General features: G+C 40.8%; 1 protein-coding gene across 2 annotated transcripts in view; it reads right to left on the bottom strand.

Moving 5' to 3' along the window:
* Positions 1-21,890, bottom strand: part of PDGFC (platelet derived growth factor C) — a 162,943-nt gene that overhangs the window by 70,094 nt on the left and 70,959 nt on the right. The window contains exons 1-2 of one of the 2 annotated variants that reach the window (XM_070757302.1): positions 7,200-7,285; positions 767-962 (exon numbers count right to left, since the gene is read on the bottom strand). In XM_070757302.1, the coding sequence (XP_070613403.1) occupies positions 767-962; positions 7,200-7,215 (212 nt within the window). In that variant the 5' untranslated portion in view covers positions 7,216-7,285. Of the gene's footprint in view, positions 1-766; positions 963-7,199; positions 7,286-21,890 lie in introns of those variants that run through there. The other variant, XM_070757301.1, reaches the window with a different exon arrangement.

Raw genomic sequence — 21,890 nt, 5'->3', positions numbered from 1 at the left:
GTTTCAGCCATTTTTTCGCCTACTCCACACTGGGGGTTGGATGGGGAACAGAGTGGTTAGGGGGTGCTTAGCAGGATCATTTGCTAGGACTAGGTCAATAGGATTAAATCCCTTTGGTCACTGGGAAAGGTGGTATGGGGCAGAAAAAAGGGGCTAACAACTGCCTGATCTCCTTTAGAGTACCTTTTGGAAGGTGATGGGCTGCCCCTCACCAAGAGCCCAAGGTCTACACAGACCTGGGTGATTGGGGAGGGGGAGCCCTTGGGGCTCACCTGCTGCAAGCCTACAGGCGACAAGCCAGGTGCAGTCTTCCCACACGCCTTGGGCATGGCTAAGAGCAAGGAAGGCCAAAGTCAAGGCCAACTTCAAGGCCAAGGTCAAGCTAAAGGGCATCATTTGTTTGCTCAGCAAGGAGCTTCATCCATAGTTGCCCAGGAATGTTTGAATGTGAGTTCCACCCCATTTGATTCACCTCTACAGGTCCAGATTTAAATTAATAAAGTGATCCATAAATCCCAGCTCTGTGGCCTGTGTACTTATTCCGGCATCCGTTGAAATAACAGTGTCCCCATTGTTCTAGACAATACACTTCCAGACTAAGACTGCACAGCCATCTTCAGATTTACAGATGAATTGCACAGCAGCAGCTTCTTTGAACCCAAAAACTTTGAGCCTTCAGTTGTTAAAAGTTTATGAAAGCTACACAGTATATGAGATATTGTCTTTTTAAAATTACATTTACAAACATTCAGAAATTGATACTTACTTGCATATATCATCTTCTGGGTCCTCAAGCCCAAACCTTTCATCAAAAGTAAGTTGTATCAACATATTCTCTTCAACTGCAACTAATCGCCACACAAGTACTATGTTGCGGGGATAAGTGTAAGGAAACTTAGGGCTGTGAATACTTCCATTAGCGGACACAGTAATAACCTTCTCATGATGTGGCTCTTGCACTCCTATAAAGGAAATATACACATACAACAATACAATCAATCAACTGCGCAATCAAGTTATACTGAACAATATAATTCAATTCTAAAGATGTTCTTTGGAATCTTCTAATCTAGTATTCTAATTTATCTCTTTGAATGGTAGATTATAGTATAGATGCCATACTATAAATTATCATAAAAGGAATGCTCTCAAAAGAGTTATTGGAATTATCTTAAGAAACATGCTCAAATATTTTAATTTAGACATGACAAACCATTGCACAATAAGCCATCTCCTCCAGGTTCCAAGTTGTTGACTTTTAAAAGATGAAAGAAAGGGGGGGGGGGGGTTGTGACAATGTATGTAAATAATTAGCATATCTACTGTAAATCCCCCAATACTTTGTTTTCTTTAAAAGCAACAGCCACGATATGATAAACAGAATCATAGTGCAATTCTAATTAGTAGGCAGTCAATTACTAAAATGAAAAAGATGTTTACAAAGTTCTATTTTTCTATGGTACTATGCTGACATCCACAATTACACATATATAGGTGGTCCTTGCTTAGTGACTGACTTGTACAGTCACTAACTGCAATTACAAAAGTGATGAAAAAGTAACTTTGCAACCAATTATCTCATATATAACCTTCACATGTCTGTAAAGCAAAGGGAAGCTGAAGAAATATCAAAGAATTGCAGGTCCCAACTGTGGTTGCTAAATGAAATCTACCTGCATTGCAATTTTTAAATGCATTAGAAGTTATTTGCTTACACTATATATAATATGTATCCATCACTTTTTATAAGATTTACTAAAATGTGATCCACTCTTATTTGCTATAATTTATTAGGGCATAATCCTTTATTCTAGCCAATGTGTTCCTCTTCCTCTCAACAATAATAGAAATTTTAATTAAATTTTCAAATAGCACTAATGAGATAGTAGTGTCATTTTATTGAATAAGGTTATTTTCTTTCCTTATTTATACCATACACTAGACACAGAGAAGGCTCTTCCCCTGGGCCCCGCCAGATGACATTGTCTGGTCGACGGGACCTGAAGAAGGCCAACTCTGTGGGACCTTATTGGCCGCTGAGATTTGTGCAGCAGAAGGTGGTCCCGTATGTAAGTACAGTCATACCTCATCTTACGAACTTAATTGGTTCCAGGGGGAGGTTCGTAAGACGAAAGGTTCGTAAGACGAAACATTGTTTCCCATAGGAAACAATGTAAAGTCAATTAATCGGTGCAACCAAAAAAAACCCCACAAAAAAACCGCTGCCGCCCGGCTGTCACCTTTTAAAACAGCCTGGGGGCTTCTCAGCGACCTCCCGAACGCCGAACGCCAAACCCGAACTTCCGGGTTCGGCGTTCGGGAGGCCGCCGAGAAGCCCCCAGGCTGTTTTAAAAGGTGACAGGCGGGCGGTGGGGCTTCCCAGCAGCCTCTGAACGCCGAACTTTTGCCGAACTTCCGGGTTCGGGGTTCAGGAGGTTGCTGGGAAGCCCCCCAGCCCGGCTGTCACCTTTTAAAACAGCCGTGCGGCTTCCCAGCACCACCCCGAACCCTGAACCCGGAAGTTCGGCAAAAGTTCGGGGTTCGGGGGGTGCTGGGAAGCCCCCCAGCCCGGCTGTGACCTTTTAAAACAGCCGCGTGGCTTCCCAGCAGCTTCCCGAAGCCGAACGCCAAACCCAAACTTCCGCGTTCGGAGACAGCTGGGAAGCCGCGCGGCTGTTTTAAAAGGCCACAGCCGGGCTGGGGGTCTTCCCAGCAACCTCCCGAACCGAACCCGGGGTTCAGAAAAATTTGGCTCTTCTTACAAACTTTTTTCGAGTTACGAACCGGCATTCGGGAGGCTGCTGGGAAGCCCCGCCGCCCAGCTATCACCTTTTAAAACAGCCGGGGGGCTTCCCAGCAGCCTCCCGAACGCCGGTTCGTAACTCGAAAAAAGTTCGTAAGAAGAGGCAAAATTTTTCTGAACCCCGGGTTCGTATCACGAGTTGTTCGTAAGACGAGGGGTTCGTATCTTGAGGTACCACTGTATATACTGTGGGTGGGAAGAGTGCATGGGCGTACACAAGAGGTACTGCATGGGATGGACAAGGTGCAAGGGGGCATGGTGATTGCAAAAATAAAGGGATTCCATGCAGGCTGTGGAGGGCATGTGGAGAAGGTTTGGTTGGAAAGGGTGCCTGTGGGTATATTGGAGTGTGTGTGAGGTCCTAGACAGGTGAGGAACAGTGTGTCGGAGGCAGCATAAGTCCATAAAGGTGTATGGAGGCATGTAAGAGGCGCCACATAAGTCAGGGAAAGCACCTGGGAGACTACAAGTGTTGAAAACGGTGCGTATGAGTGTGCAAAATGTGCTACATGGTTCTGGGAAGGCACAAGTTGGGGAGAGTATGCATGAAACAGAAATTGTGTATAGGGGTTCATTCTTCCATTTCTCTCTGTTCTCCTTCCTCTTCTCCTTCCCCTTCCCCTTCCCAGCAGGAAAGTGGTGGTTATTGCTGCAGAGCACGAAGGATTACAAGAATGGCTGGAAAATTGTCACCAAATGTTGAAATTGACTGCTGCAGCAGTCCATCAATGAAGGACACCACAAATTTCATTCTATCCAGAGTCATGGGTCCCAAATTTTGAATACATTTCGTAAGCCCATTTAAGTTACCTTGATTCAACAACTGTTGCCCTATGATATTTTGTTTTGCCCTGTAAAAAGTTATACAAACAAGAATTTTAGTAAGATATAGGTCATCTGAACTGACCTATAGTTGTGCAAGGCAATCTCTCTCTCTTTTTTTGCTTCTAGTTTCTTAGTTTCTTAAAATTAGTGTAAATTTTAAAGACTGTAAAACTATCTGCGGATTTAGGAACTGTAATTTGTGAATTAAGAAACCTATCTGATCTCAAATAAACACTAAATTGTGGATCAGACATCTCTACTATTTGAATAGAAGATGATAAAACAGTCCCAGGACTGAGGGACAGACTTGGAGGTTAGGAACAAAAAATCCAGAAGATGGCAATAACACCCTATGTTATAGCCAAGAAAACCACCCAAATGTGTACAGGAGTTGAGCTTGATTCAAAAGAATCTTGACTTTCCTCTTAATGGAAAACTCCTCCAAGCAATTGTTTGTTTCAACTTTATTAAACTAAATTGAATAGAACTACTACTGACTTTTTGTACTAAACATATTGATTACTACAGTATACTGCATGAAGAACGTCAAATTTATATTTTAATTTGTATTTTATCCTTTGATGGTTATTTTTAACACTGCAACGTAAGAAGGTAGTCTGGAATTGCCCAGGCCTTCTATCAAGTACTATTTGAGCAACATTCCAAACGCAAGGAGAAAGGATAATTTATTCATACCAAATATAAACATAGAACAACTAGAGATGATCTGAGAATTCCTGGGATCCTGAGTGCATTATCCTCAGCATCCTGGGATCCTGAGTCCTCGGAGAGGGGCAGCATAAAAGTCCAATAAATAAATAAATACCAAATATCTAACTAAAATTAAAAAATAAACTTTTCTATTAGCATTATTCATTATTGATAGTTGTTTACATGCTGCTTCCTTCGAATCAGAGCTACATGTACCAATAAATATTAAAACTAACAAAATAAAAGTGTGTGTCTGAACTAAATATTTCCATTCCTGAATGGGTTTGTTCCAATTTTATTACATCAACTACTGAAAAAAATGTATTGACTGCTTTCTGAAGAAAAAGCTAAACCAAAACAGGAAACTTATTCCAAAGCAATGATACTGCAACAGGAAAGACTGCCTCCTGACCCTCCTTTTTTTTGTTGTTGTTGCAAGGAAGGGATTAATGTATGCCTTGTTTGCCAAGGATGTGCACACAGAAATGTTGTACTAGAGTAGGTAGGAATTCAATCACACATAGATACACTAACATAAGTTAAAGTTTACTTTAAGAAATAGCACAGTCCGATAAACAGTCCAAGTCATATACATAATACAGTGATACCTTGTCTTACGAACTTAATTCGTTCCATGATGAGGTTCGTAAGAAGAAAAGTTCATAAGATGAAACAATGTTTTCCATAGAAATCAATGTAATAGTGAATAATGCGTGCAAACCCATCCCAAAACTCACCCCTTTTGCCTTATTACCGCTGGCATTCTGATCCCTGTTTGGGGGCAGGTGGAGGAGGCAGGGGGAAAGACAGCGGAGGCTAACCGGAGGAAGCCTCGTGGGTGATTAACACATGCAGGAAACTGCCTGGCCGATGGGGCTTCCACCCTCATTGAAAGTGTTTTTGGAAGTGGTGGCAGGCAAAGGGGGATCCCGGGACTTCGGCCTCAGACAAGGCTCCCTGGCTCTCACTCCGAGCCTGGCACCTGCTTCCTCCTGGAGAGTCCCTTTGAGGCACGCAAAACAGCTGGCTTTAACTTTCCCCCACCCCAGGTGTGCAAGGTATGTGTGCATGTGGGGCTCTACCTCTCTCGCCCCACTGCTTTGCACCAATGTCTGCGCACCCCCGGGCTGCAACCTGAATAGGTGACGATGGAGCTGCCCCTCCCCCCTCCCGCTTTGAGTCTTTTATAAAAGAAGCAATGAAAAGAATCTCTTGGGACCTGAGTCCTTAACAGGGGATCTCCTCATCTGCCACCCACCCTCCATTCTCCCTCTGCTGCAGACTCACGTGGGGAGGGGATGGGGGGGTCTCCCCACCTGCCTTTCTGGCTGCTTCAGGTGTGGAGAAAGAGGGAGGGTGAGACGGTGGAAGGCGCTCTATTGTTCCAAGCTGGCTTAGCATCCTGGTTTCACTTTTATTCCGTGGCTCTGGATTCTTTTCATTGCCGGTCCCCCCCCCCCCCCGCACTTTGAGATTCTTTCATAAAAGAAGCAGCACCCTATAAGTCTCTGTGGCCTCTTAGAAAGCTTGCACTTTCTTTTTTTCCTGAGGAATATTCGGGGTCGGCATAACGGAGGTCTTGCCCTTGGAGAAAGGTTATTCCGCCTCTTTTTGACTACGGGCGCCCACTCCTATAATTCCAAGAGAGAGTGCATAAAGCTCGGTCTCTTTCGGTAGGCCTTGGCTGAGAACCCTCGATTTGTGCGTTCCCAAAGGGAGTTGTGTGCAGATCTTGCCTTCCTTCCACTCCTCCCCAGCGCGTCTGCGCCCTTCTCAAGTCCTGGCCCAGCTGCAGAGCTCATCTTCAGAAGTCTTCCTCCTCCTCCCCACCTTACCAAGTCACGCTGTCCCCACGCTTTTTGCGCACCAGAGTTTTTCAAATCATATTTCAGCTTTGGGTGGCTCCCCTTGGTGGAGCCAACCCCTCCCTCCAAAGTTCAGGTTGGGGCATTGGAGGGATCGGTGAGAGGCGGGGGAAATCTGCTGGGCAAGTTGCGCCAGGAGAGTGTGCGTGTGCTGGGCAGGGATCCTCCAAAGTGACCATTAACCGAAGCCTTGAGTGGCAGATCTAGCAGAGGCTAATGGAGTGGGGACACAGGCAGGTAGGCAAGGCCTTGAATGACAGATCTAACGGAGGCTAATGGAGTGGGGACATGGGCAGCGAGGGGAACTCGTCCTGACAGCAGTGACTCCCAGGTGGCATCGGTGCAGCTCTTGGAGCGAGTGGGACAGGCGCTGTTGGCGGAGGGTGGGGGGTGGAACCGGCAAGGCGGGTGGGCGGGAAAGTGGCATCTCCGGGCTCTCTGGTCCATCCAGGAGCTGAAAGTTCTGCCTTTCCCCACACCAGCTTTGGCCCCTCGTGGGTTTCTGGCAGGAGGGGGCGATGGATGGAAACATTTTGGCAGTGAGATGGGGGAAATCCCCTCTCACCCACCGCTTCCTTGGCTTGCCTCCAAGTGGAGGAAGTAATGGGCAAGAGAGGCAGCGAGATGGGGCAGCTGCAGAGAGCTCCTCGGACGCACCGTTCTCTCTCGCCTCCAACACCTTTGCGCTTTGCCGTGCTGATAGCAGAAGGGATAAGGGGTGGAGACCCCATACGGCAAAGCCTGGCTCCAGTTCCCTTGCAAACATCAGAGCCTGCAAACTTAAAAGCACTTGTTTTTGCTGCTGCTTGCAGCACCAGCAGCTGAGAGAGAAGCAAAGGTTCGTAAGACAAAAATGGTTCACGAGAAGAGGCAAAAAAATCTTGAATGCCCAGTTCATATCTCGAAAAGTTCGTATGAAGAGGCATTCGTAAGATGAGGTATCACTGTAGTCATAATAACATTCCAAAGAATATCTAGTAATTACAAAGTCTTACCTGTTGACTTTGTCATAAACAGTAAAGATATCAAGCTTAATCACAATTTTAGCTACAACACATAACTACAACACATAGATTTCAGAGAGAATGCAGAGAAAACTGAGTAACAGAGAGAATAACAGACAGAACAAACCATAACCTCTAGCTCCCTCTTATAGCAGTCTGCAACATCATCAGCCAATCAGACATAGTTTAGTTAAAGGTTAACATTGTTGGTTTATATATTGCCAACTCAACCCTTAGATAGAGTCCTAACAGAAGGGCTTCTTGATCTGCTACCTAAATCATGCAGAATGGACAAAAATGTCAAACAGGTGAAAGGTAAAAAGAGCAAGAAAAGATTTTATAGGTCTTTGAATTACAACCATTTGTTTAGACTATTCAATTTTCCAATAGCAGTGAAAAAAGTGACTGTTTTTCACTTTACAACCATTGCAGCTCCTCATGGTCACATGATTAAAATTCAGACACTTGGCAACTGGCATGTATTTATTGATAGTTGCAGTGCCCTTGGGTCAGTTTTGCAATCTTCTGACCAGCAAAGTCAGTGGAGAAACTCACTTAACAACTGTCTTGCTTAATAACAGAAATTTTGGATTCAATTATGGCCCTAAGTCAAGACTATTTGCAACTCACACCTGGAATTGGCCCAGAAGCCTACTGGTAATGCAATTTCTGAACTATTGGTGTTACTCTATTCTGATCAGCTGCAGTTTCCAAATTGCCTTTAAGGACAACCCCATATTAAGTGAATTGCAGTAATACAGGTATTATAAGGTCATGAGTTACCGGTGCCTGAGCTTCCTGATCTAGCAAAGCCAAAGCTAGGCAAGAGTCCAGTTAGCTAAGGCTCCACGTACAGTTTTAGCAGAAACCTCAAGTTGAGAAGGACCCAAATTACAGACCTGCATTTTTATCATCCATGGAAAAGTTCTGAAATTGAAAATTTCTGAATAAACACTATTTGCATCATGGTAGGATTCATCCTAAATTTACTTTATTATATCTAACTTCCAAAGGTCAAGTCAAGACTTCCATTGCATATTCTACTCAGCATTATTTTATTTATTTATTTATATATTTATTTCATCCAGACCCAAAGTGTTATTTGTTAAATGCTTTTTGTCAGTGTCTTTAATATGAGTTTCTTGTAATCCAACTATGAAGAGGAAGTTCAAGAGATTCCAGCCGAGACTCCGATCTCCACAGCATGTCCTTGATAAGTATCAGACCTCTTTTTATCTTTTTCTTTCCAATCGTTATTGTTTGTAAAAATAATGCAATTCCAATCCAGGTTTTTCCAAAACATCTTGTGCTTTAAGGACTGCATTTAGTCTATATCATTGATTTCTTTTAAAAAATTCAAAGACCTCAAAGGCTTTGATTTGAGATTTGGGTGGCATGTCTATCTGTGGTATGACAAAGTAAAAATAAAGCCTAGTTTTAAGATTCATGCTATTAGGAAATCGATTGCATGTGGGCTGGAAGTATAAAAGAAGATTAGCTGATAAAGTGTCACTTTGGCTATCACCTCATGAAACATTTCATAGAACAGATATTTCGGAATCGAAAAGAGGGATTTAGGATAAAGAGAAGAGAACAACTAGTAAGTGAAGATTTTGCTTTTGATTGGTTTAATTGTTATACAACTTTTGAAAAATTTAAACTTGATAAAAAGTTTTATTTTCAATAAAAGCAGTCAATATTTTATTTTGAATATAATAACAGGAGCCAGAATCACTTACGCCCAATATTGGAAAAACAAAATGGTCCCTATAAGCTCAACAATAATTACAAAAATATTAGAATGTGCAGAAATGAATAAATGGACTATTGAATTGCAAGATAAAGAGGAAACGGAATTCTATAAAATTTGGGGGAAATGATACAATTAGTTAGAATACAAAAAATCAAACAAAACAATCAGTAAGAAATATAAAATACAAGAAGACAGGTAGATACTGTAGATGCTAATAGATAATTAAAGATTATGAAATTAGTAACAGAAGAAAACTAAAGAAATATTTGGATATAGATAAGAAGTCAATGATATAGTATATAATGGTACGCAATGCTGCAAAAATATTACTATTAATTGTTTATGTTTTTCTTTGTCCGTTTATATGTTTATGTTATATAGAGTCTGGTGTATGTTTGGTTTGTATATATATATTTGTATACATATTTGTTTTTTTAAATCATTCATTTTGTTTTCACAGGAACTAAATATGAATTGGATATTGATTTATGTTCTGGAAATGACCACTTGATTTCTAAAGTATATAAAATGCTACCCAAGATGAATCTAGATGAATACGTTCCATCTAGAAGATTAATATGGTAAAGAGTATATGGAAAAATGGACAAAAATGCTATATAATATAACGCTAGATAAAAGGAAGAATGTATGGACAAAGGGACTAAAATTCACATTAAATTATAGTTTTTAAAAAAACTTTTATAAAATGATGCATCATTGGTACTTGACACCAGATGGACTAGTGAAAACGTATAAAGGGATTTCTAATAAGTGCTAGAAATGTCAAAATCCAAATTCATATGTGGTGGTCTTGAAAATATGTGAAACATACTGGATAAACATAACAATTACAATATAAAATATTTAAGATACAAACATTAATTAAACCTGAAGGGGGGAGGTTAGGTATGACGGACAAGACAATTGAAAAACAATTTGAGGTGCTATTTTATTTATTTATTTGATTGATTGATTGATTTATATGCCGTCCCTCTCTGAGGACTCGCCCCTCTCTGAGGAGTATTACTTCACATGTTGACAGCTGGGAGGATTGTCAAACACTGGAAAGAAAAAGAGATGCGAAATGTTGAAAAATGGATTTTGAAATTGACTGAATTAGCAAAGATTGTGAAATGAACTGTTTCGATTTGAGATAACAGACTAGACAGCTTTATAAGAGATTTGAAATTGTTTGTGGACTTTCTACATGCTAAATAAAGGAACAGATGGTCAACACAGGGATTTGAAGATTTAGTGTAATATTTAGCACAACTTATTGCCTGCTTTTTCTTCTTTCTTCTCTCTCTGTGTAAAATGGGAAGAGAATTTATTGCTTTTTCTTTTTTTTCAGCATCCACCCAGGGTTGATCCTTGATGTTAAATGTAAAACTTAATTCACTACTTTTTCCTCTTTTTTTAGTATATTATTTTTTTGTTGTTGTTAAGGTTGAACATATGCTTTTATATTTTATTTATGATACAATAAATTAATAATAATTGATATAATTATTATCCTATCTTTATTATTTTTATAAATAACTTACGGCAAAGAAGATACCTAATACTCTTTCCTCCTCCTATTTTCCCCACAAAAACAACAACTTTGTGAGATGAGGTGAGTTGAGAGAAAAGACCGGTCTATTCATACAGCTGGCATTCATACTTATGGCTGAATTAGAACTCACAGTCTTCCAGATCAAATTTACCTACTTATTGTAACATACCATTCACAAATTGAATTGAGCTTAATGAAGTTAATCCACCATTTTTGAACATGTGCACATTTATTTAAATGAAATACAAGTCTAATTCATATACACAAAACATCAAGTAATAATAAATATGCAATTCTAGTTTTAGAAAACAGACTGTACATTCAGGAACTTTGTGTGCGTGTGTGTCTGTGTGTATTGTTGTAATACAGCATTCATGTATTTTGTATAACTACTACAGAAGTATTCAGTATAGATATATAGATATATATTCTTCAAACAATAGATGGCAGTGTTTATATTTTGTACTTGCATCTATGGGAGGGCCCCCCGCAATCCATGGAACCCCCAATCCATTGACTGGCACCAGTCTGTGGCATGACAGAAACTGGGGCACACAAACAAGCAAAGCCCTCTCTATGGGATTTAGGCAGCACACAAAACCATGCTCCCTCTGGTCCCCAGAAAAACCTTTCTCATTGGGAGGCCAGAAGCCCTAGGGCCTCCATGGTTTCTCCACCCTGAAATACATCATGTGCACTTAACAACCTGAGCATTTGATTAATGAATGCATTGGGTAAATCAAGGAAGAATTAATGTAACTGGCAAATATACACGGGACGACCTGTATGTTTGTGTACATATCTGATAAAATGTTAAATAAAACAACAGACAAAAAAAAAGGCCAGGATAAAACTTAAGGACCTACAAGACCATAGGTCAAGGGGTGGATTTGGGTTACCAAACATGGAACTATACTACCATGCCTCAATTGTAAACCTACTGAAAGAATGGATAATACTTAAAAATTCTAGAATATTAACACTTGAAGGCTATGACCTCCAATCCGGGTGGCACAAGTTTCTGATGACAGACATAGATAAAATACCAACATATTTCAGATCACACTACATCCGAAAAACCTTAATTAACACCTGGCACTTCATTAAAAAAAACCACTACCTCTGCATCCCAAAATGGATTTCACCAACAGAAGCCATTATATACCCGAATGCATTAACCCCTGATAAAATTATAACATACGACCAACTACTAAACGAAAATAATGAGCTAATCCCTAAGCAAAAACTCATGGAAAAAGGTATTAAAGTAGATTGGCTACACTACCTACAAATAAAATCAAAATATAATGAAGATAAGAACAAATCAGACTTCCAAAAAAATAACCCCCTCGATAAAATAATTTTTGGTCCACAAAAAAAGCAAATATCAAATATATACAATATCCTCCTTCAACACGATACTGTTGAAGAAATAGTTAAAGGATCTATGATAGCGTGGTCACAAAACTTTGGGTACACAATTTATTTAAACGAATGGGAAAAAATTTGGACTGCTAACTATAAACTAACGATGGCAACCTCATATAAGGAAAACCATTATAAAATGTTCTACAGATGGCACTTGCCACCTGCTAGACTTGCAAAAATGTATCCAAATCTATCACCATTATGTTGGAAATGCAGAGAAAAACCAGGTGCATATTACCACATCTGGTGGACATGTGAAACCACCCAAAAATATTGGGAAAAAATTAAAACTATACTAGAACAAATTACTTCTCAGACTATCCATGCGAAACCCGAACTATTTCTACTAGGAATCACAAGACAAAATTTTAGTAAAGAAAACAGATATATTATAATCCATATTATTACAGCCGCACGGATTTTATATGCACAATTTTGGAAGCAAGAAAAAACCCCAACTACTCTATCACTCTTGATTAAAATAATGGAATGCGCAGAAATGTCCAAACTAACAATGGAACTGCAAAACAAGGATGAGACAGATTTCTACAAAGCTTGGGATAAATGGTACCTCTGGTTAAAAAAAAGGAATTATCTAAAAATTACTCATCAAGAAAAATATCCAACAAAAACAACCTGAAAAAATAGCAATTTACATCACAAATCATAACATCAAACTGAAACAACAAACTGTAAACATCGATCGACACGAACTCCAACTTTACAAAGAAAATAAGCCCCTAAATCAATTATACATATTGGCACTAAAAACTACATTCAAAACATATCAATAAAGCCTTAGGGTAAAACACACCAACTACGAGCTCAAACTACAGGCCGCAAATCATGAAAGACCCAGCTCTAACGCTGGTTTTCGCCTCTCTATCCCCCCCTCCTTCTTTTCCCTATCCCCCTTCCTTCTATATCTACTTCCCTCCCTTCACAACCCCCTTCTCCCACTCCCCAATTACTACATAAGTAGAGTGTAAAAAATGTACAATATGCATATCTCTTTTGTCTTTTTGTAATTGGTTTTTATTGTATATATTTAATAAATTTATTTTAAAAAACAAAACAAAAAAAAAACAGAGAACCATCCGGGGAGGAAGCATGAGTTGTGTGAAGAAGGAACCCATCACCTTTTTGGTACAATAAAATATGATACAGAAGGAAAGGCAGACATTGTGTATAATTTTTATAAAGATCTATATGCCAAAGATAATGTTAGTGAAAATGAAGTCTTTAACTATTTACAAGCTTCAAAATTACCACAAATAACAGAAGACCAACAGGCCACCCTGGATGGACCAATAACAATGGAAGAACTCCTAACAACAATTAAAAAACAGAAAAGCAACAAGGCCACAGGCCCAGACGCCATACCGGCAGAATGGTACAAGATAGAAAATGAAACAATATGAAACCACATGTTAGAAACCTTCAATCTATGTAGACTTGAGGGTAAAATTCCTAAATCTTGGTCAGAATCACTGACAACTTTAATACACAAACAGGGCACAGACCCAGAAAAAATTAAAAACTATAGGCCCATATCATTATTAAATGTAGATTATAAGATATTTATCGCCATTTATGCAGACAGACTCAAAAGAGTTATAAATGGAATAATACACCAAGACCAAAATGGGTTTCTACCAGGGAGACAAATTAAAAACAATCTTAGAACAGTAATAAATACATTAGAGTATTATGAACAATATCCAGGCAAGACAGCATCTTTAATGTTTCTAGACGCTCAAAAGGCCTTTGATAACGTCAATTGGATATTCATAAAAATGCAATTAAATAAAATGAGATTTGGCCCAAAATTTGTTAACTTAATAGATACTATATATTCAAAACAAACAACTAACATAATATTGAACAACAATCAATTACCAACACTTGATATAAATAAGGGAGTTCGTCAAGGTTGCCCTATATCACCATTGTTATTTATCATGATTCTTGAAACTCTATTAATTAAAATAAGAGCGGATCCTAAAATAAAAGGTTTAACTGTAGGAGATGAAACTTATAAAGTCCAAGCCTTTGCAGATGACTTAACGTTCATAATTGAAGAACCGATAACAACAGTTCCTACTTTACTGCAAGCTATTGAACAATATGGAAAGGTAGCAGGTTTAAAGATAAACAAAAGCAAAACACATTTTTTGACTAAAAATATGAACAAAACACAAGAAACTAAATTAGAAAGCATCTCTGGAATAAAGACTGTAAAAAAAGCAAAATACTTAGGAATAAATTTAACAGTGAAAACAATAACATTAAAAAATGATAATTATACAAAATTACTAACAGAAATTAAAAAAGATTTAGCAATGTGGAATAATCTGAAAATATCATTTTTAGGAAGAATTGCAACAATTAAGATGAATATTCTACCCAAGGTTTTATTTCTCTTCCAGGTAATTCCAATAAATCCAGGGGGAATTTTTTTTAAAACTTTAACAAACCTAGTTAAAAAATTCATATGGCAAGAGAAAAAAGCAAGGATAAAAATGAATTGCTTAGAAGATATTAAAGAAAGAGGAGGATTTGGCCTTCCAAATTGGAAATTATACTATCAGGCTGCCGCATTAACATGGCTTAGAGAGTGGATAACTCTAGAGAACAAAAGAATACTAAACTTAGAAGGACATGATCTCATGCTTGGATGGCACGCATTTGTATGGTACGATAAGGAAAAAAATCATTCATATTTTAAAAGGCATACATTAAGGAAGTATCTACTAGAAGTCTGGAAAGACACAAAGAAAAATCACTTTTTAAATATGCAAGAATGGCTAGCTCCCCTAGAAGCAATAACGCATCCAAAGTCCATAAAAGACAAGAAAATAACTTATAGATATAAAGAACTACTAAATGACCAGATGAAGCTAAAATCTAGGATTAAATTACAAGAAGAAGGGATAATAATAGACTGGTGGCATTATGCTCAGATTCGATCTAGATACCAGAAGGATAAAACTCTTTATATTTTTAATAAAAGTAAGAATCTTTTAAGCAATCTAATTACTACCAATCCAATAAAAATGATAGGGAAAATATATAAATTTCTCATCGCTCATAAAAATATAGAGTTGACTTTAAAAGATACTATGATAAGATGGTGTAGAAATATTGGCAAGGAAATAGACATAGATACATGGGAGAAAGTTTGGATTAATAACTGGAAAATGACCAAATCAGTTTCATTAAAAGAAAATCAAATCAAAATGTTCTATAGATGGCATCTCCCACCAAATAGGATAGCAAAAATGTTTCCCAAAACATCCCCATTATGCTGGAAATGTAAGAAGGATATAGGAACCTATTACCATCAATGGTGGACATGTGGTAAAGCTAAAATATATTGGAAGATGATCGAGAAAATATTAAAAGAAATAATAAAGCAAGATATAGATAATACCCCGGAATTTTACTTATTAGGAGTTACCAATCAGACTTACAAGAAAGAAATTCTTTACTTAATTATACACATATTAACTGCGGCTAGAATAATATATGCGCAAAATTGGAAAGGGGAGGAAATCCCCAAGGAAGAAGAAGTTATAGCTAAAATACTAGACTGCGCTGAAATGGACATGATGACAAGAAGATTAAATGATCAAGAAGATACTAAATTTTATGAAACATGGAACAATGTTTATAAATGGATAGATAAGAAAAAATAAGATATACAGTGGTACCTCGAGATACGAGTTTAATTCGTTCCGGACCTGGGCTCTTAAGTCGAGCAGCTCTTATCTCGAACGACTTTTCCCCATAGGAATTAATGTAAATAATTTTAATTGGTTCCAGCCCTCAAAAAACTCACAAAGTTAGTCTAAATTATGCAGAAAGACATGTTTTTAATGAAGAAATGTACATGTACATATAAATGAATAATGAAGTTTCTTTCACTTAACTTGTAAACTTTCTTAAACTTTTAAATTTACATATGTTCAACTTCTCTGCCACCCAATCCTGTAGGACAGAGGTCCCCAACCCTTTTTGCACCAGGGACCGGCTTTAAGCGATCAAGAGAGGAATGGGTGAATGAATGGACGGAGGGTGGGAAGGAAGGAAGGAAAGAGGGAAGGGACAGGAACAGAGGAAGGAAGCAAGGAAACTTATGAAAGGGGAGAGTAAGAGAGGAATGAGTGAAGGGAGGGAGGGAGGGAAGAAGGTGGGAAGGAGAAAGAAAAGAAGAAATAGAGGAAGGGAAGGTAAAAGAGAGAAAGAAAAAGAGCAAGAAAGAAAGAAAGAAAGAAAGGGGGAAGGGACAGGAACAGAGGAAGGAAGCAAGGAAACTTATGAAAAGGGAGAGTAAGAGAGGAATGAGTGAAGGGAGGGAGGGAGGGAAGAAGGTGGGAAGGAGAAAGAAAAGAAGAAATAGAGGAAGGGAAGGTAAAAGAGAGAAAGAAAAAGAGCAAGAAAGAAAGTTGCAAGCACCCCCCCGAGCCCCCCAGGCCGGCTGCAACCTTTTAAAACATGCGCGCCGCTTCGCAGCTGTCTCCTGAAGCCGAACACGGAAGTTAGCGTTTGGATTCAGGAGACTGCTCCTTGGCGCTTGTATCTCGAATTTGGGCTTGTAAGTAGAACAAAAATATCTCTCCCCTCCCAGCTCTTATCTCGAGTTGCTCTTAAGTAGAGCAGCTCTTATGTCGGGGTTCCACTGTACACATTTATTTCTAGTTAATTTTTTGTATCTGTTTTTACCTAGGTGATAACAATATTAATACTAGTTTAAATGCATTTTTTGATGATTATGACATAGTAGTTTAGGTATAAGTATAAGTATAAGTAACATATTAAGAATTTTGGTCTATATATGTATAATACAGTGATCCCCCGCTCTTTGCGAGGGTTCCGTTCCAGGACCCCCCGCAACGAGCGGGTTTTCGCGAAGTAGCGCTGCGGAAGTAAAAACACCATCTGCGCATGTGCAGAGGGTGTTTTTACTTCCGCAGCGCTAGCGAGGAGCCTAAGATTGGGGGCGGCGCGGGTGTTTTAAAACATCCCCGCCGACATGAGGGGCTCGCTAGCACACCCCCAAACCCGGGTTGGGGGTTCGGGGGTGTGCTAGCGAGCCTCCCATGTCGGCGGGGATGTTTTAAAACACCCGCGCGACTTTCCAATGAGTCCCGAAGACAAACGCGTTGTCTTCGGGACTCATTGGAAAGTCGCGCGGGTGTTTTAAAACATCCCCGCCGACATGGGAGGCTCGCTAGCACACCCCCGAGCCCCCAACCCGGGTTTGGGGGGTGCTAGGAAGCTCCCATTGTTGGCGGAGACCTTTTAAAACACTCGCGCGGCTTCCAAACCGAGTCCTGAAGCCAAGCGCAGAAGTTCGCCTTTGGCGCTTGGCTTCAGGACTCAGTTTGGAAGCCGCGCGAGTGTTTTAAAAGGTCTCCGCCAACAATGGGAGCTTCCTAGCACCCCCCAAACCCGGGTTGGGGGCTCGGGGGTGTGCTAGCGAGCCTCCCATGTCGGCGGGGATGTTTTAAAACACCCGCGCGACTTTCCAATGAGTCCCGAAGACAAACGCGTTGTCTTCGGGACTCATTGGAAAGTCGCGCGGGTGTTTTAAAACATCCCCGCCGACATGGGAGGCTCGCTAGCACACCCCCGAGCCCCCAACCCGGGTTTGGGGGGTGCTAGGAAGCTCCCATTGTTGGCGGAGACCTTTTAAAACACTCGCGCGGCTTCCAAACCGAGTCCTGAAGCCAAGCGCAGGAGTTCGCCTTTGGCGCTTGGCTTCAGGACTCGGTTTGGAAGCCGCGCGAGTGTTTTAAAAGGTCTCCGCCAACAATGGGAGCTTCCTAGCACCCCCCAAACCCGGGTTGGGGGCTCGGGGGGGGGGTGCTAGGAAGCTCCCCATGATGGCGGAGACCTGTTAAAACACTCGCGCGGCTTCCAAACCGAGTCCTGAAGCCAAGCGCCAAAGGCGAACTTCTGCGCTTGGCTTCAGGACTCGGTTTGGAAGCCGCGCGAGTGTTTTAACAGGTCTCCGCCATCATGGGGAGCTTCCTAGCACCCCCCCCGAGCCCCCAACCCGGGTTTGGGGGGTGCTAGGAAGCTCCCATTGTTGGCGGAGACCTTTTAAAACACTCACGCGACTTTCCAATGAGTCCCGAAGACAAACGCGTTGTCTTCGGGACTCATTGGAAAGTCGCGCGGGTGTTTTAAAACATCCCCGCCGACATGGGAGGCTCGCTAGCACACCCCCGAGCCCCCAACCCGGGTTTGGGGGGTGCTAGGAAGCTCCCATTGTTGGCGGAGACCTTTTAAAACACTCGCGCGGCTTCCAAACTGAGTCCTGAAGCCAAGCGCCAAAGGCGAACTTCTGCGCTTGGCTTCAGGACTCAGTTTGGAAGCCGCGCGAGTGTTTTAACAGGTCTCCGCCATCATGGGGAGCTTCCTAGCACCCCCCCCAGCCCCCAACCCGGGTTTGGGGGGTGCTAGGAAGCCCCCCATGCCGGCGGGAAGACCCAGGGAACGTTCCTTCGGCCGCCCAGCAGCTGATCTGCCGGAACGCAAACTCCACCATCTACGCATGCGTGCAGATGGTGTTACTTCCGGGTTGAAAACTCGCGATATAGCCGTTTCGCAATGATCGGGGTCGCGATACCCGGGGGATCACTGTAGTTGAAATTAGTTTAAATGTTTTGTTTGATGAATATGGCATTTTACTATAGTAATTAAGATTACATTAAAGGTATTTTTTGATGACTATGTAATACTAATTTTACCTAATATTTATATTGTATTCAAGATTTGTAAAACCTTAACTCAAATTTACTAAACCTTTTAACATATAACATATATTCAATTATGTATTCTTTTTCTGTACTTGAATGTATACTTTCAAAAGAAGCGGGGGAAATACACCCCCACTTTATGTTTAGTGTTTGTATGTATGTCTGTTTATTTTATGAAAATTAATAAAAAAAAATTAAAAAAAAAAAGAAGGAACCCATCACCTTTTAAAAGATGCCCAAGGGAGAACACACAGTTGCTACTGACACCCTTTTCCGCCCCGTTTCTGCCAAATAGTGACCAAAATCAAAATAAATTCAAATCAACCTATTTACAAACTGATACCCCTAATCCTTAGTAACCTCACATACGACCAGGATGGAGAAGGCGAAAAAACAATCTGACAAACTTCCAAGATTGCAAAAACTTCCTTCTCGGCCCCTACGGGCGACCTCTGGAAAGACATCCTGGATATAGCCGAGGGTGGGTGGGTGATCGATTAGGAGGCGAACAGGAAGTAAAAAGGAGCGAGGGTGAGAAAAGCAGGCCCTGAAATAGGCTTGCTGACCACACCCTCCTCCTGCATCATCTCCCCTGAGCCAGTTACTCTCGGGGGAACTCTCTCGCATCCCGGACTCCCCAATCAGATGGGGGGGGGCAGCAAAGACGTCCCTCTCAACCAGGAAGAATGTCGGGCCGGCAGCATTCTCTGCCGGCCCTCCCCCGGCACTTGGCGTGCTGCCAGCAGCACATAGGCGTGCATGGCCAGCAGGGAGGCGGTTTCCTCGCCCCTCCCCGCCGCCGCAAATGTCGGCTGGGCGATGATTTTGCCCGGCCTCTGAATTGTGGAGAAAGTCATTAAGCAGTCATTTCTCTTCTGCTTTTCTTAGTGGTGCTGGGGAGTGTTCTAGCCCTTCTGAAGAGGGTCTGGACACAGTTTATTTTGTGTGTGATGGGGTAGTTGCTTGCAAAGCTGAGGATCTGGCCCATAGAGGTAGATGCAGGTTTCCAGTTTTCTGTTGTGTAATCGCCTTATGTTGATGTTGAGGAATGACTCTTTTGTTTGTTTTCTCTTCATGTGTGAATTTGATCACAGGGAATATGCTATTGATTAGGTCAGTGTTTTTCAACCAGTGTGCCGTGGCACACTAGTGTGCCGCGAGACATGGTCAGGTGTGCTGAGAAGCTCAGAGAGAAAGAAAGAGAGAGAGAAAGAAAGAGAGAGAGAGAAAGAAAGAGAGAGAGAGAAAGAAAGAGAGAGAGAGAGAAAGAACGAGAGAAAGAGAGAGAAAGAGAACAAGAGAGAGAAAAAGAAAGCAAGAGAGAGAAAACAGGAGAAAGAAAGAGAGAGAGCAAGAGAGAGAGAGCAAGAGAGAAAGCAAGCAAGCAAGAGAGAGATAGAAAGAGGGAGGGAAGGAGAGAGAGAGAAAGACATAGAGGAAGGTAGGGAGGGAGAGAGAAAAAGAGCAAAAAAGAGAGGAAGGAAGGAAGAGAAAGAAAGAGGGATGGAGAGAGAGAGAGAGAAAGAGGAAGGAAGGGAAAGAAAGAGGGAGGGAGAAAGAAATAGAGTGAAGGGGAGGAAGAGAGAGAGAGATAATTTTTTTGTCCAAACTTTTTTTAGCCCCCCCCCCCCCCCCCGCTCGATGTGCCCCAGGGTTTCGTAAATGTAAAAAATGTGCCGCGGCTCAAAAAAGGTTGAAAATCACTGGATTAGGTGATGTGTTTCTTCAATTCATGTTTGATGGTGACAAAGGTGTCATTGATGTAACATCTCCAAAGGTTTGGTTGGATGGTAAATAGAGCTATGGATTTGTGTTATTGCATGATGGCTTCTGCTATTAGGCCTGATACAGGTGATATCAGTGTGGTGCCTTATGCTTGCTTATAGATTTTCCTGTTGAACTTGAAGTATGTGACGAGGCATGAGGTGAGTATTGTGTTTAGTAAGTAGATGGTATATGGCAATGGTTGCCAACCTTGTTTTGGCCATGCCCCACCCAAGTACCTCTAGAATCCTGATGCCTCCCCCACATGACATCTAATTCTTGCTATTCAAAAAGTGAACCCTACACATGCAGAGGAAGCCTAAAAGGCCATTAACTTGGTTTAATCAAGGCTCCAATTACCCCCATTAAAAATCAAAATGCCCCCGTGGGCCATGGGTACCACGTTGGGAACCAGGGGTGTATGGTTTGTTTAACTATATATCAAGTCAATATCAATTGAAGTGAAGAGTGTAGTGACATCTAAGAAGACCATGATTTTTTCTTTGTGTGCTTAATTAGTTGGGGAGTTCATTGAGAGGCTTAAATAGCTGAACAGATGTCTTGAGTTCCCTTTGCAGGGTTTTTGTACATTGATGTTCTAGGTAGAGACACAATTGGGCATGGGGGATCCTGTTCTTGTGTATTTTGGGGAGTCAATAGGGTGTGGCAAAATCTACTGTAGCCCTTATAAGCAGAAGAACACCGACATTCCCTAAACTCCGCTGAAGTTGTGTTACCTACCTGGCAACAAAACATTTGGAAACCAACCCACAAACCTGGAGAAGAAACCTTCACCCACATTCTCCATCCGAACTACAGATATTTGCCACTATTGCAAATAATTACATTTTTCTTCTATATGCTATAAGTTGAAATTGTATACTGGGCCTTCTGCTACTGACAAAGAGTTGCCAATGAACTATGCCAATAAACATGGCAGACTAGAAAGGCAGATGGATCAGAATATCTCTTTGGTAAAACCTTGCATTTTTGGTAAAAGCTTTTAAAACTGTCTTCTTTCCTTTCTTTATCCTTATAACTCATTCTATTTTTTAAAATTGTTACAGTGAAATCCTGGCAGCTATTTGATTGATACTTGGTAATGTTTATGTCCTCTAATAGGTCTATCATCTACCCTATTTTTATTTGATTTATTAATGCTAAGGGCATTTTGATGATTATATTATAGCCTATGCATAAATCATAAACTGAATGTTTAATATATTTAAATTTACATTTATCTTCAAATCACAAATGGACCTTTGCTACATTTGACCCTTAAATTAAATCAATATTGGTTGATTCACACAGCCTTCTATCTATGTACAGTGTTTCCCCAAAAATAAGGCCCTGTGTTATATTTTTTGAACCCTGAAATAAGTGCTTGGCCTTATTGCCATGCACCTAAAAACCCA

Source organism: Erythrolamprus reginae, chromosome 7 (genome assembly GCF_031021105.1).
Source record: "Erythrolamprus reginae isolate rEryReg1 chromosome 7, rEryReg1.hap1, whole genome shotgun sequence".
NCBI classification, from domain to species: domain Eukaryota; kingdom Metazoa; phylum Chordata; class Lepidosauria; order Squamata; family Dipsadidae; genus Erythrolamprus; species Erythrolamprus reginae.
This window is presented reverse-complemented; position numbering and strand designations above follow the sequence as displayed.